At 41.8% G+C, this 14,553-nt stretch overlaps 1 protein-coding gene across 1 annotated transcript in view; it reads left to right on the top strand.

The window, feature by feature from the left end:
* Positions 1–14,553, top strand: part of LOC118772232 — a 35,629-nt gene that overhangs the window by 5,246 nt on the left and 15,830 nt on the right. The window contains exons 3-6 of the mRNA XM_036520536.1: positions 1,447–1,536; positions 2,885–3,595; positions 6,560–7,270; positions 8,610–9,328. Coding sequence (XP_036376429.1) covers positions 1,447–1,536; positions 2,885–3,595; positions 6,560–7,270; positions 8,610–9,328 — 2,231 coding nt within the window. The remainder of the gene's footprint in view (positions 1–1,446; positions 1,537–2,884; positions 3,596–6,559; positions 7,271–8,609; positions 9,329–14,553) is intronic.

Here is a 14,553-nt window from a genome sequence, read left to right as displayed (position 1 = left end):
TCAAAAGCACATGGACAGGGAAAAAAACAAAAACACCACAGCTAGGGAGGCGGAGTACTGACAAAATCTGTCTAGTACATCAACATGGAGTCCAGTCCTAACAGGAAGACTGCTGCTAGCTACGTTCACCACTCTGTGTACAATTAAAAAACTAGAATGTGCCCAATTTGAAAAAGACTTAAGAGTAATAGTTGACCCAAACTTAACAGGATCTAGGCAGTGTGCTGTAGCAGTAAAAAGGGCCAACAGAATGCTGGGATATATAGCCAAAAGTATTGATTATAAATCTAAAGAGGTTACATTAAAATTATACGTTTTAGTCAGACCTCACTTTGAATACTGTGCGCAGTTCTGGGCACCGCAATATAAGAAAGATATTGAGGCTCTTGAAAAAGTTCAAAGGCAACTAAATTAGTTCCTTGCATGAAATATAAAAGCTGTGTGGAAAGACTCAAGTTACTTAACCTATTTAGACTTAGCAAGAGGAGACTTAGGGGTGATCTATTAGAGGTTTTTAAAGTTATAAATGGACTCAATAAGGTTGACTATAATACATTTTTAATGTGAGTTTTCGTGTGATATAAGGAAGTATTATTTTACACAAAGAGTTATCAATACATGGAATAGGTTGCCAAGTCATGTAGTTGAGGCAGAGACCCTTGCTTTGTTGGATTCTCTATAATTGTAATGGCGAGCTTAGTCGGGATGAATGGCTTGTTCTCATCATAATATGTTCTTATGTTCTTATGTAAAAAATCTACTTACCTGATACATAACCATCATTGGGTAAATAAAATGATATATTCAACAATTATATGACATTATCTGTATTTTTCGTTACACTCAATTACACTCAAATAATTGAGAACAATTTTGCGGCCAGAGACAATGTCTAAATGTACATCATAACCTTACAAACTTATTTGCAGTGACTGCTAGGTCTGATAGGAACACAAAATAATCTGTCTCTAGTACATCAGTATAGAGTCCAGTCCCAACAGAAAGACTGTTGATTGCTAGTTAGCTTTGCCACTTTGTTACATGTTCTGTGTTGGACTGGATGACGAACTGTCTCCTTTGCTACATAGCAACAAAAGGACGCTGGTGATGGTCAATGTATGTGTATTTCTGTGTGTGTGTGTGTATGACAATTAAATAAATAATATTGTTTCTTTCTACCAGGGGACAAACATCGTCTCTCAGAGCTGAGGATTGTGCTGCTGGGGGGGAAACACTCTGGGAAGAGTTCAGCAGGAAACACCATCCTGGGCAGAGAGGAGTTTGGGACTGGAATGACACTTATACAGTGTGTGAAGAGACAGGGTGAAGTAGCTGGGAGGCCGCTCACTGTGATCGACACACCAGGCTGGTGGCACCCGTCTCTGAAGAGTAATCCAGAGCTGCATAAACAAGAGTTTGTACGTAGTGTGTCTCTGTGTCCCCCAGGACCCCACGCAGTCTTCCTGCTCATCAATATGTGCTTCTCATTCGTAGAGATGGCTAAGACGTCAGTGGAGGAATACATGGGTTATCTCAGTGAGAGAGTCTGGAAACACACTATAGTGCTGTTCACCTGGGGAGACTGGCTGGGAGACAGAACCATTGAGCAGCACATTGAGGCTGAAGGGAAGGCCCTCCAGTGGCTTGTAGAGAAATGTGGGAACAGGTATCATGTTCTCAACAATGAGAACGGGGGTGATGGCACTCAGGTCACAGAGCTGCTGGAGAAGATAGAGGAGATGGTGGCAGGACATGGTGGCTGTCACTATGAAATGGACAGAAAGCTCTTACAGGAGGTGGAAGAGAAGAGGAGGGCAGTGGAAGAAAGAGCGAAACAGAGGCTGATGAAGGTGCAGGAACAGAGGAAGACTCTCAGATCACTTTTTAAAGGTGAGTTCATTTCCTGTTTAAACTAAATTTGAATGATTGGCTGTTTTTGTTACTCTGTTAAATCTAAAGAGAAGAAGCATTTCAATTTGGTTCCCCTCACCTTGATGACATGCCTGGATGTTTAGACTGTGACACAGACATGCAACATACACTAAAACAGAGAAAACAGTGAAATTAAACAAACAAGCTGACAGAGCACTCTGCTAATATGAGATGAGTAAAATAAACCAGACATTAAACAAGAAAGAGGTGAAGAGATAGGGGGATAGAGAAAGAGAATGTCGTGTTTAGAATGGGATGAACATGGATTTTGAGTGCAGTATGTTATAAGGCAGTGTGACATTGGGTAGCCTCAGCAGACATAAACTATGGCAGCATACAAAGGGGTGGTGAGCAGAAAGGTTGAGACCCACGGCCAAGAAGGTGATCCGAGACTATTCAACCCCATATACGGCAGGAAACAAACAGGTGCAGTCCAACAAGAAACAAAACAGCTTCATAGTACCTTAGGTTTTTTTTATAGCCACAGGCCACCTTCCTCCTTAGTACCCACATTACTGTAAGAATTAGTGTAAAGGTAAGTTTTCAGTCTAGCCTTAAAAACTGTAACAACTCTGTCCTGCAGAGGGCAGCAGTGAGCCTAGAATCAACCCTGAAGGCAGTGTCTGCAAAGCAGGACAGCAGATTTTACTGGAGACACACACATACAAACAGAGTCACGCACACACAGCAACAGTACGATTACAGAATCACTCCTTAGGGGGGTCATTTAGAATTTATAAATCTCAATGGAAAAATCAGCCACCTGTTAGAGTAATGTTCATTTTTCTTGCAGACATAAATGCACAGCCCTCCTGGCTGAAGTCCACAGTGTTAATCATGAATTCACTACTGTACCACACTGCTCCACTCTTACAGGGAGCAGCTCGTCTCAGACCTGAATGTGTGTTAAGACTTTTGATGAGGAATATATTATGTTCTTTATCTCTGATAGGAGAGGAACACCGTCTCTCAGAGCTGAGGATTGTGCTGCTCGGGGGAAGATATGCTGGGAAGAGTTCAGCAGGAAACACCATCCTGGGCAGAGAGGAGTTTGAGTCTGGAATAAGAACTGCACAGTGTGTGAAGAGACAGGGTGAAGTAGCTGGGAGGCAGCTCACTGTGATCGACACACCAGGCTGGTGGAGGAATAATTCTGTGAAGAAAACTCCAGAGCTGGATAAACAGGAGATTGTGCGCAGTGTGTCTCTGTGTCCCCCAGGACCCTACGCTCTCTTCCTGGTCATTAATGTGAGCTCATCATTCACTGAGACAAACAGGAGAGCAGCGCAGGAACACCTGGAGCTTCTGAGTGAGAGAGTGTGGAGACACACTATAGTGCTGTTCACCAGGGGAGACTGGCTGGGAGACACAACCATTGAGCAGCACATTGAGTCTGAAGGGAAGACCCTCCAGTGGCTTGTAGAGAAATGTGGGAACAGGTATCATGTTCTCAACAATGAGAACAGGGATGATGGCACTCAGGTCACAGAGCTGCTGGAGAAGATAGAGGAGGTGGTGGCAGGACATGGTGGCTGTCACTATGAAATGGACAGAAAGCTCTTACAGGAGGTGGAAGAGGAGAGGAGGGCAGTGGAAGAAAGAGTGAAACAGAGGCTGATGAAGGTGCAGAAACAGAGGAAGACTCTCAGAGCACTTTTCCAAGGTGTGTTTATTTTCTCTTTTACATTAAATTTGGATTGTTTTGTCAAACACTTTAAGCACTGCATGGTGCAGCTGTTTTCGGTGTAATATAGACTACTTTAAGTTGTCTGTAGCAGCGTGAGTAGAGTATCAAACAATTCCTCACTTTTTTACTTTCTCCTGATGATGGGTTTTGCACTTTACCTCGGTGCTGATTGACTGGAATGAATGGTGGCATAGATGACAGTGTTGCCTACATGGTGCTGTGGGTGACCTTATTGTGACCTCACAGAGAGCAGAACTGACAGCTGACTGGGAAACAGGCCTCCCTCACAGTGTGCCGGAATGGCCCAGTGCTATAGAGGGACAAGGTATAGAAGGACAAGACATAATTTCAGACGAAGAACGTTGCGTTGCGCCATGCCAAAATACCAACACAACCCAAATATTCACAAAGAGCGCATCATTGCTGACTGCTACTCATCACCCTCTTACGGAGGCCAAAGTGCTATGCATTTGGGAATTAAAACTTATCATGTGTTTGAAATGATGTACCAGATGTTGCGCCAATTCAACTAAGGTTTTTATTACAAAACATAAATCATGACAGATCAAATGAAGCTGTCAATTTTTCAGCTATTAGCCTTTAAAACTGACAAAATACCATCTCTGCTGACAGAACACACAAATGCATTAACAATCAGGGCGAAAATTACTAGATTAATGTGAAGGTCATGAGCTCCCTTCACAACTGCACTACTCTTCCACATTACCCTACACTTATAAAGAACTCGTCTCAAAGCTGAATGTATATCAACACTTCTGAAATGAATCAATTATATTATTGCTGTAACAGGTGAGCAAGATGAATCCAATAGCAGAGACCACACAGTTGCACAGATGGGTTGTAAACAAACAAAGTAACTCCATTGGAGACTCAAAAATGAGAGGCTTTTTGCACAAGAACATACTGGAAGCAGAGCAGCTCAGGACTGAGCAGGGAGCCAAACCAACAGGCAGGGTTTATATAGGGTACCAAACACATGATGAAACTAACTGCACACAGCTGAAAGCAATTAACTGCATTAGGCAAGGCACAAAGAGGAAGACAGAACCTCTGGTGGAAATTCGAGGATGCCTGTTGGTTGTTGCGAGAAGCATTCTCTGAAACCGTGACAATTTCTCTTTGACAGGAAAGGAACACTGTCTCTCAGAGCTGAGGATTGTGCTGCTGGGGGGGAGATGTGCTGGGAAGAGTTCAGCAGGAAACACCATCCTGGGCAGAGAGGGGTTTGACACTGTGATAAGAACTGCACAGTGTGTGAAGAGTCAGGGTGAAGTAGCTGGGAGGCAGCTCACTGTGATCGACACACCAGGCTGGTGGAGGAGTTATTCTGTGAACAAAACTCCAAATCTGGATAAACAGGAGATTATACGCAGTATGTCTCTGTGTCCCCCAGGACCCCACACTCTCTTCCTGGTCATAGATGTGAGCTCATCATTCACAGAGACACACAGGATATCAGTGGAGGAACACCTGGAGCTTCTCAGTGAGAGAGTCTGGAGACACACTATAGTGCTGTTCACTATGGGAGACTGGCTGGGAGACACAACCATTGAGCAGCGCATTGAGGCTGAAGGGAAGGCCCTCCAGTGGCTTGTAGAGAAATGTGGGAACAGGTATCATGTTCTCAATACTGAGAACAGGGCTGATGGCACTCAGGTCACAGAGCTGCTGGAGAAGATAGAGGAGATGGTGGCAGGACATGGTGGCTGTCACTATGAAATGGACAGAAAGCTCTTACAGGAGGTGGAAGAGAAGAGGAGGGCAGTGGAAGAAAGAGCAAAACAGAGGCTGATGAAGGTGCAGGAACAGAGGAAGACTCTCAGAGCACTTTTTAAAGGTGAGTTCATTTCCTGTTTAAACTATATTTGAATGATTTGCAGTGAAATGTAAGTTTATAAAAAGATATTCCTGTCCTTATTTTGTCCTCAATTTTGTTGCTTTCTATATGGAGGTGCAAATACCTCCCTAAGATTCCATTTTGTGATTTTTTTTTTTTTTTCTCTATTTTTGTGACTCTGTTAAATCTAAAGAGAAGAAGCATTTCAATTTGGTTCCCCTCACCTTGATGACATACCTGGATGTTTAGACTGTGACACAGACATGCAACATACACTAAAACAGAGAAAACAGTGAAATTAAACAAACAAGCTGACAGAGCACTCTGCTAATATAAGAGATAAGTAAAATAAACCAGACACTAAACAAGACATTTGCATGTTGCAGTAGATGCTCTTATACAGAAGAGTATGCACGATGAGTACATTTAAGTACTTTCAGAACCTTTTCCTTCACACCTGTGAGTGGCCTCTTAGTTTCATGATTCATGTTGCTTTAAAGTATTTATCATTTTAGAGCAGGTGCTGTGTAGATATGGTAATCCATAATGTCTGGATGTATTTGAGCTGACAGTTATGACAGTTAATGAAATGTTTGCCAGCCCATGAGTTGTTTAGTCATGGAGTTGTTTAAGGATACAAAGTTGATTTTTTTTTTTTTTTTTTTTTAATGCTGTTGTTGAGAACTCTGCCTAGGATTGTGATGATGTCACCAGGGTAGATGAGGAATTTTTCCAATTGTAATTGTAACCCCCCCGTGTAATAAGACAGCAGATTTTACTGGAGACACACACATACAAACAGAGTCACGCACACACAGCAACAGTACGATTACAGAATCACTCCTTAGGGGGGTCATTTAGAATTTATAAATCTCAATGGAAAAATCAGCCCCTTGTTATAGTAATGTTCATTTTTCTTGCAGACATAAATGCACAGCCCTCCTGGCTGAAGTCCACAGTGTTGATCATGAATTCACTACTGTACCACACTGCTCCACTCTTACAGGGAGCAGCTCATCTCAGACCTGAATGTGTGTTAAGACTTTTGATGAGGAATATATTATGTTCTTTATCTCTGATAGGAGAGGAACACCATCTCTCAGACCTGAGGATTGTGCTGCTCGGGGGAAGATATGCTGGGAAGAGTTCAGCAGGAAACACCATCCTGGGCAGAGAGGAGTTTGAGTCTGGAATAAGAACTGCACAGTGTGTGAAGAGACAGGGTGAAGTAGCTGGGAGGCAGCTCACTGTGATCGACACACCAGGCTGGTGGAGGAATTATTCTGTGCAAGACACTCCAGAGCTGGATAAACAGGAGATTGCGTGCAGTGTATCTCTGTGTCCCCCAGGACCCTACGCTCTCTTCCTGGTGATTGATGTGAGCTCATCATTCACAGAGACATGCAGGAGATCAGTGGAGGAACACCTGGAGCTTCTCAGTGAGAGAGTCTGGAGACACACTATAGTGCTGTTCACCAGGGGAGACTGGCTGGGAGACACAACCATTGAGCAGCACATTGAGGCTGAAGGGAAGGCCCTCCAGTGGCTTATAGAGAAATGTGGGAACAGGTATCATGTTCTCAATACTGAGAACAGGGGTGATGGCACTCAGGTCACAGAGCTGCTGGAGAAGATAGAGGAGATGGTGGCAGGACATGGTGGCTGTCACTATGAAATGGACAGAATGCTCTTACAGGAGGTGGAAGAGAAGAGGAGGGCAGTGGAAGAAAGAGCGAAACAGAGGCTGATGAAGGTGCAGGCACAGAGGAAGACTCTCAGAGCGCTCTTCAAAGGTGGGTTCATTTCTCTTTTACATTAAATTTGTTCTGGTTATTGTCAAATATATTTGCTGTATGGGCCTCCAGTTATCAAGGTCATATAAACTACTATCAGTTGCCTTTAGTGGTGTGAGTGGAGTACCATGCAGTTCTCCACTTTTTTGCACTGTCCTGATGTTGGGGTTTGCATTGTACCTGGATGTTGATAGAATGGATCCCCTGATGGTGGCATAAATGACAGTGCTGCCTACATGGTGCTGTGGGTGACGTTATTGTGAACTCACAGAGAGCAGAACTGACAGCTGACTGGGAAACAGACCTCCCTAACAGTGTACTGGAATGACCCAGTGCTACAGAAGGACAAGGACTCTGTCACCCTTGCAGTAATATGTGGGACAAATTGGGTATGGGAAAACCATGAAGCATACAGCTGAAATGCCCTGGTGAAGCTGGTGATCTTTAGTCATTTTATAAATCACACTTGATTCTTACTTGAATGCCATTTCAGCCAGTGATTATATAATTGTTTTTTTTTTTTTAGCTTTGCTTTGTTCTGAGGTGTTTTCTCTCTTTCTCATTCTTGTTGGGAGGTCTGTCTGCCTCATCCATATTTATATTGTGCTTGGCTATCCATGTTTTAACATTTGACCAATGAAGAGTTTTTGTTGGATTAATTATTGTTATTCATACAGAAAGCAGAATTAATAAGACAATGTTGTAAACCATGGAAAGGAACTATTTTCTGTATTTTTTCGGTTTCATACTGTTTGGTTTGGGAGTGATCACATTTAGTTTAGATTCATAAACTCCAGTTTGAAAGCATTCAATGTTGTCATTGAAACAATTAAAAATGTCAATTAAATGTTGTTTAGTAGCAGATGTCTCTCTTAGGCATAATTTTTAAACAAATTCCCCCTGACATGCTGTCGGATAGATACTGCAGTGGGCTTCCAACAGGACTTGTACAAATGCAAATGCAAAACATTTGACTGTGCTGTACCAAAATACCATCACACCCCCATATTTTCACAACCAGTGCTATGCACTTTGGAATTAAAATTCATCATGCATGTTTGAAATGCTGGACCAGATGTCACTCAAGTTTAGTTAGGAATTTTATTTTTAAAAATCATGACAGATTACGTTAAGCTGTTAATGGCATTTTTCCGTAATTATCCTTTAAAACTGAAAAACAGCACCTCTACTGATAGAAAACACAAAAACATTCACAGTTAGGGCAAAGATTACTAGAAGTGAAGGTCATCAATTCTCTTCACAACCACTTCCACACCACGATGATGAATAAATTGTATAAATAATATAAAATAAATAAAATGTTCTTATTCCCTGACAGAGGACCACCGTCTCTCAGAGCTGAGGATTGTGCTGCTGGGGGGGAGATATGCTGGGAAGAGTTCAGCAGGAAACACCATCCTGGGCAGAGAGGAGTTTGAGCCTGGAATAAGAACTGCACAGTGTGTGAAGAGACAGGGTGAAGTAGCTGGGAGGCAGCTCACTGTGATCGACACACCAGGCTGGAGGAGGAATAATTCTGTGAAGAAAACTCCAGAGCTGGATAAACAGGAGATTGTGCGCAGTGTGTCTCTGTGTCCCCCAGGACCCTACGCTCTCTTCCTGGTCATTGATGTGAGCTCATCATTCAAAGAGACACACAGGATATCAGTGGAGGAACACCTGGAGCTTCTCAGTGGGAGAGTCTGGAAACACACTATAGTGCTGTTCACCAGGGGAGACTGGCTGGGAGACACAACCATTGAGCAGCACATTGAGGCTGAAGGGAAGGCCCTCCAGTGGCTTGTAGAGAAATGTGGGAACAGGTATCATGTTCTCAACAATGAGAAGAGGGCTGTTGGCAGTCAGGTCAGAGAGCTGCTGGAGAAGATAGAGGAGATGGTAGCCAGAAACAGAGGTGGACACTTCACTATACAGAAGAAAGAAAGAAGGGGTTTCAGTTTGACACAGTGGTTTCAGAGTAAGAAAGAGACAGAAAAGTCTCTTGAGGAGGAATGGAGCAGAAAAGAAGAGGAGCTGATAGAGAGGATGTTGAAGGTGGTGGTCGACTCAGAGACAGAGGGATCCACTCTGCCAGCCAGGAGGTGGAGGGGCAGCATGGAGTTTCCCCCTTCTTGTGAGTTTGGTTCATTACCTTCCCACTTTTCACAGCATTTACAGTTTAGCTGGACTTTGACAGTCTGATCACTCTTCCCTCACTTTGCATTGAATGAACAGCAAAACAATTCATTAATACTTTCACTTTCACTCCTGTGTCTCCGTTATTTATGTGCATTTTCCTAAATGTTGTAGATTTACCTCAGCCCTCCAGTGAGTTTGGTTCAATACCTTCGCACTGTACATTTACAGTTACAATCCCTTTTTTACATCAGCAACATGATTCCCTTTCATTGCATTCACAAAGCAGCAAAACAATATTCAGTTTATTTGTACTCTTTATATGCTTTTATCCATTTTTAAGTGTATTTTGTTTTTTTTCTGCTCACCGCCTTCCCCTCTTGCTTGCAAGCTGCTTCTGATCTTCAGGTATTATTGGCAGAAGTCAAATTCCCAGATCTGCACTCTCGCCCTCACTACCCTACTTAAACACTCATTCCTCAAACGACTCTCTGAGCATCCATGCTCAGTTCCGTTACTTATCTCATCCACCATGTTTTCCCCTTTTAGGGTCATAACAGACTAGCTAGTGTGTCATTGTGATTAATGCATATATTTCTAAGTGTGACACAGACGTTGATGCTTATCAGTATATCACACACCTCTACCTCCCATTTCTGGGCATGCTTCTCCACAGACAAACGATATATCTGAATACTTCATGGGGAAACACATTTCATCAATATAGAGTTTTCTGCGATGAAGATGGCTTAATCATGTCAGGATACTATATGTGCAAAATGTATTAATTAATCAGTACAAGAGACCCTCAGTATTTGTGAGGGTAAGTTCTTGAGATCCCAAACAAAGTAGACATCCACAAATACTGAACTGTGCTGAAAAAAGGCTCAAGCACATCGAATGTAATGTAACAGCTGGGGACAGGGAGTCTGTCTGGAGCAAATATTTAAAACACTGTAACAGGTTTGCTGTTGGTGTGTTACAGTGAGTGGAGGGACTCCAGCCCCTTCTGAAGCAGGCAGCTCTGTGTGGGATGAAGAATTGGCTCGTGGACGGGTCAGAGGGAAGGTGTCATGGTGGCTGAGAAAGAATCAGGCAGAGAGCTCAGCATCATCTGGATACCGAACAGGGAGCTCTGTACAGAGTGAGGCAGAGATGTCTGACCTAATGAGACCGGAAGAGGACAGTGATGCTGACACTCCTGATTAAAAATGTTCCGCACCGCCACCATGTGGTAGTCTTTATTACTATTACATTATGTATAGAACACCAAACCTTAGAATGACACTACTGTAACCTCCATCCACTCCATTACACTTCACCTTGAATGTGTAATGTTAAATTTTTTGAATACATTGCTTTGCTTGTTAATTTTGTTGGGTATATGTGTTTTCATATTTTGATAATCGTGATAATCGTGTTAATAAAAACCGTGTTATTAATCTATAATGTACTAAGTTTGTCAATGTCTAAAAATCAATCTACAGTATGTTCTGTAGGATGGAAATACTTTCCAATTGGTTCTACAGCAAAATGACTTATTTACTGATCATAAATATTATTTATGATAATTTTTATCATTCACATCATTTACCAAGAGAGAACCTCTCCAAAAAAACATGTACTGTGGCTAAATGTTGAAATAAATAATAATTAAATAAATAATTTGATTTGTCAGCTATTAAGGCTCTTCTTGCATTCCTTTGTACAGACATGTCACCTGACCATCTTCAACAGCCTAGCAACTGTTCCTCAGGAAGAATGTACCCTCATATTCCACTGATCTGAGATCAGAGATTACCAGGCCATGTGCCAATAAAGAACTACAGGAGTTAAAAGAAAAACATCCTTGCAGTTAGTTTTATTCTTTAAGATGTCAGATAAGACAGTCGCTGACACCTCATTCAACAGTCTCAGCAATTAGGCAGATGTGGAAAAAGTGTGTATTTCTCAAATTCAAAGAATATATTTTGTTTTTACCCTTATATTTTTTACCCCACTGTTTTACTGAAAATACATTCACTCAGCATTTAACAATACGTAATACTTTGGCCCCCTAGCTGTGGTTTTTGTGTTTCTCCTTGTCTGTCAATGTCGTCCATGTGCTTTTGTTTACGGCTCCCTAGTGTCCGGCCCTGCCCCACTCTCTGCCCTGCCCCCGCCCACCTGATTTCCTGATCGCCTCCAGCTGCCTGCCTGCCCACCTGCTTCCCATCTCCTCGTCAGCCCAGCCCTCTATCTGCCCTGCTTGTCTCTGTCTTGTTGCTAGTTCGTCTCAGTGCTCTGTTATGTTCCTGCCTTGTTACTGGTTTGTTGTTTTGATGCTGACTTTCTGCCTGACTTCGTACCTTGCCTCTGCCTGCCGTTCCTGCCTTGGTTGCCTGATCTGCCTGCTTACGCGGTTTCGACCCAGCCTGTTCCCCTCCCTGATCCCTGCTCCTGGTTTGTTTCTGCCTGGGACTGCCTTCCCGGTTTTGACTCTGCCTGTTCTGCTACCACAAACACTAGACTCTGCATTCATTTGCTGGAATTTGTGCAATTCTGCTGTTTCTTGTAACTGTGGAACAACGGTGAACACAAACATGTATTAGTTTGCATGGTTTGCATGAAGGGGAAAATTAGGCTGATATTATTTGGGAAAGATTTTGCCAAGGTAGAGTCCTCTACACCAGCAAGCTAATGTTTTGTTTTGTAATGTTTTGCTTACCTCTAGCTGCTGAATGAGAAAGACCACTTCTCTATTTTCTCACACATATGACAGCAATGGTGTGCTCCCTGGAGGCCATATTGTGCCACTATGCAAACGCTGCTGTCTCACAAGGAAGTTGCTCATTCTTTTATGGCAGCAACAATGACCAGTAGCTTGTGCTTTGGGCTCATATTTTTGTGGAATCCTGAGGTGATGAACTACACCACCACTGCACACTTTCTAAACTTGTGTGTTTCAGGCCTGACATGACTGATTGTGCAGGAACCCACATAGGTTCACTCTCAGAAAACACATCATCTAAAAAAAATGGTATTTGTACTTGACCTGACACATCTCTTCTGCGCTCACCTGATCCCCTGACACACTACTGCCTAAGCAGTTTCTTATATCCTAAACATTGTTTTCCTTAAAAAAAAAATGAAAACTAATGGTTTCATGCACTCATGTCTCTACCAGCTAGCTTGTACCTTGTCTGACCAACTGTCAACTTGATCATGCAGTGACTCCTTATGTGGCTTTTTCCTTATGTTGTACTCTGCTTCTGATAAAAGCATCTGCCAAATGAATAAATGTAAATGTAGTTCCTATATGCTTATCCACCACAGTTCAGATAACAATTACATTGTTTACACTACATCCTTCATCTAAGTACACAAATTTAGATACTGACATGAATCAAATTGGCTGTTTATAATCATTTCTAATTAAAATTTTGAAGTGGAGACCAGACATAATTGATTGAATACTGTGACTAGAAAAATCTGTTTTTTAATTTATTTTTTAGAAAGTTACCGCTCAGTGCAATAATGGTACCTATAGCCAGCTGTAGCAAAAACTAAATAGAATAGAGTAGAATAAATCTTTATTGTCCACCAGAGTGGAAATGTGTCTTTGGCTCACCAAACACAAGAACAACAGCATAAGAAGCAGACAGGCAGTTAATAAAACAGATATGTAGACAAGGTCACATTACACATGAAAAAAAATCAGTTCATGTTAATGTCTCTGGCTTCAATCTTATCAGCCACTTGCAGAGTTAAGAATATTGATGGCACTTGGGATGAAACACTTAAATATATTTTTATTTGCCAGAGGGACTCTATAGCGCCTCCTGGAGTTCATAGGCTTGAATTGGCTGAAGAGAGGATGGGAGCTATCTGCCAGGATGCTCTTCGACTTCTGGGAGCTATCTGCCAGGATACTCCTCGACTTCAGGCGTTATCCTGTGGTCATGAATGTTAGTCAGATAATGATGACATGTTTCCTGTTGAGAGTTAAACGGATTTCAGTGCTGGGGAATGCAGTCCACCAGCAGCAGTGTTCTGGATGTCCGATCAAACTCTGACCAATAATCCTTGGGTCCTGGGAATCACAGTGGAATTTATATACATTTATATATTTATACATTTTTATATATATATAGTATATGTGTGTGTGTGTGTGTGTGTGTGTTAATAAAGTGTAGATACATTGCATTACATTACATTTAACCTTTGCTGTCATAACCACACAGCACAGCTCCTGACAAAACACATGATTAGTTTGATCAGCACTGTGCACCTTTGCCACAGTGCCTGTATAAGGTATTGTCCGCCTTGGATTTTGACATATTTTGCCGTGTAACGATCTGAAATTTACAATTTACAGTTTACAATATTTTTGTAATGTATTCAAATGCATTTTTTTCCTACAATAAATAAAACATACTTTAAACTTTGACAAAGTCAAAATTATTTTTACTCTGAAGTAAAATTTAATGAAAAATAGAAAATGGAAAAAGTACAGCCTGGATAACTATTCAGTCGCTGAGTTATTTAAATGCATTTCGTTTTTAGTTGTTTCTCCTTTTGCAGAAATTACAGCTTCAAGTCTTCGGTGGTATGCTGTAACCAGCTTTGGGGTTAAATTTTTCCCACTGTTCCTTGCAAAATTGTTCGAACTGTTGCACCAGGAATGTCTTCGGCCCCTTGGCTCCTCCTCTGACTAATGCCCCTCTTGCCTAACTGCTCAGTTATGGAGGACTACCTGATCAGTGAAGATTTTGGGTAATCTTGTTTCCACTTCTTGATAATTGATTTAATAGTGCAGCACAGAATACTAAATACCTTTGAAATCATTTATATTCCTCTCTTGACTCCTTTCCTGAGGTGTTGAGAAAGCTCCTTTGCACATAATGCAATATGAAGACAATGTCCAGAGGTGGGACCTCACACAGACGTGTGTATTTAACCTTACAAATACAGCTGTGCTCATTCTGAACTGTTAATCACTTTAATTGCACACAGTGGGCTTCTAGTCAGCATATTGAGTAAATTCTAAAGGCAACTGGTTGAGCTGGTTAATGCTAAAAGGGTGAATACTTTTGTAGTGAAGATTTTTATGCCTTTGTAATTTTGAATAATTTAAGTTTTCAGCCCCAAACTTTTTTTGCTCATTG

Source organism: Megalops cyprinoides, chromosome 2, assembly GCF_013368585.1.
Source record: "Megalops cyprinoides isolate fMegCyp1 chromosome 2, fMegCyp1.pri, whole genome shotgun sequence".
Lineage (NCBI taxonomy): Eukaryota > Metazoa > Chordata > Actinopteri > Elopiformes > Megalopidae > Megalops > Megalops cyprinoides.
The sequence above is the reverse complement of the archived record's forward strand: the minus strand, read 5'-3'. Positions and strand labels throughout refer to the sequence as shown.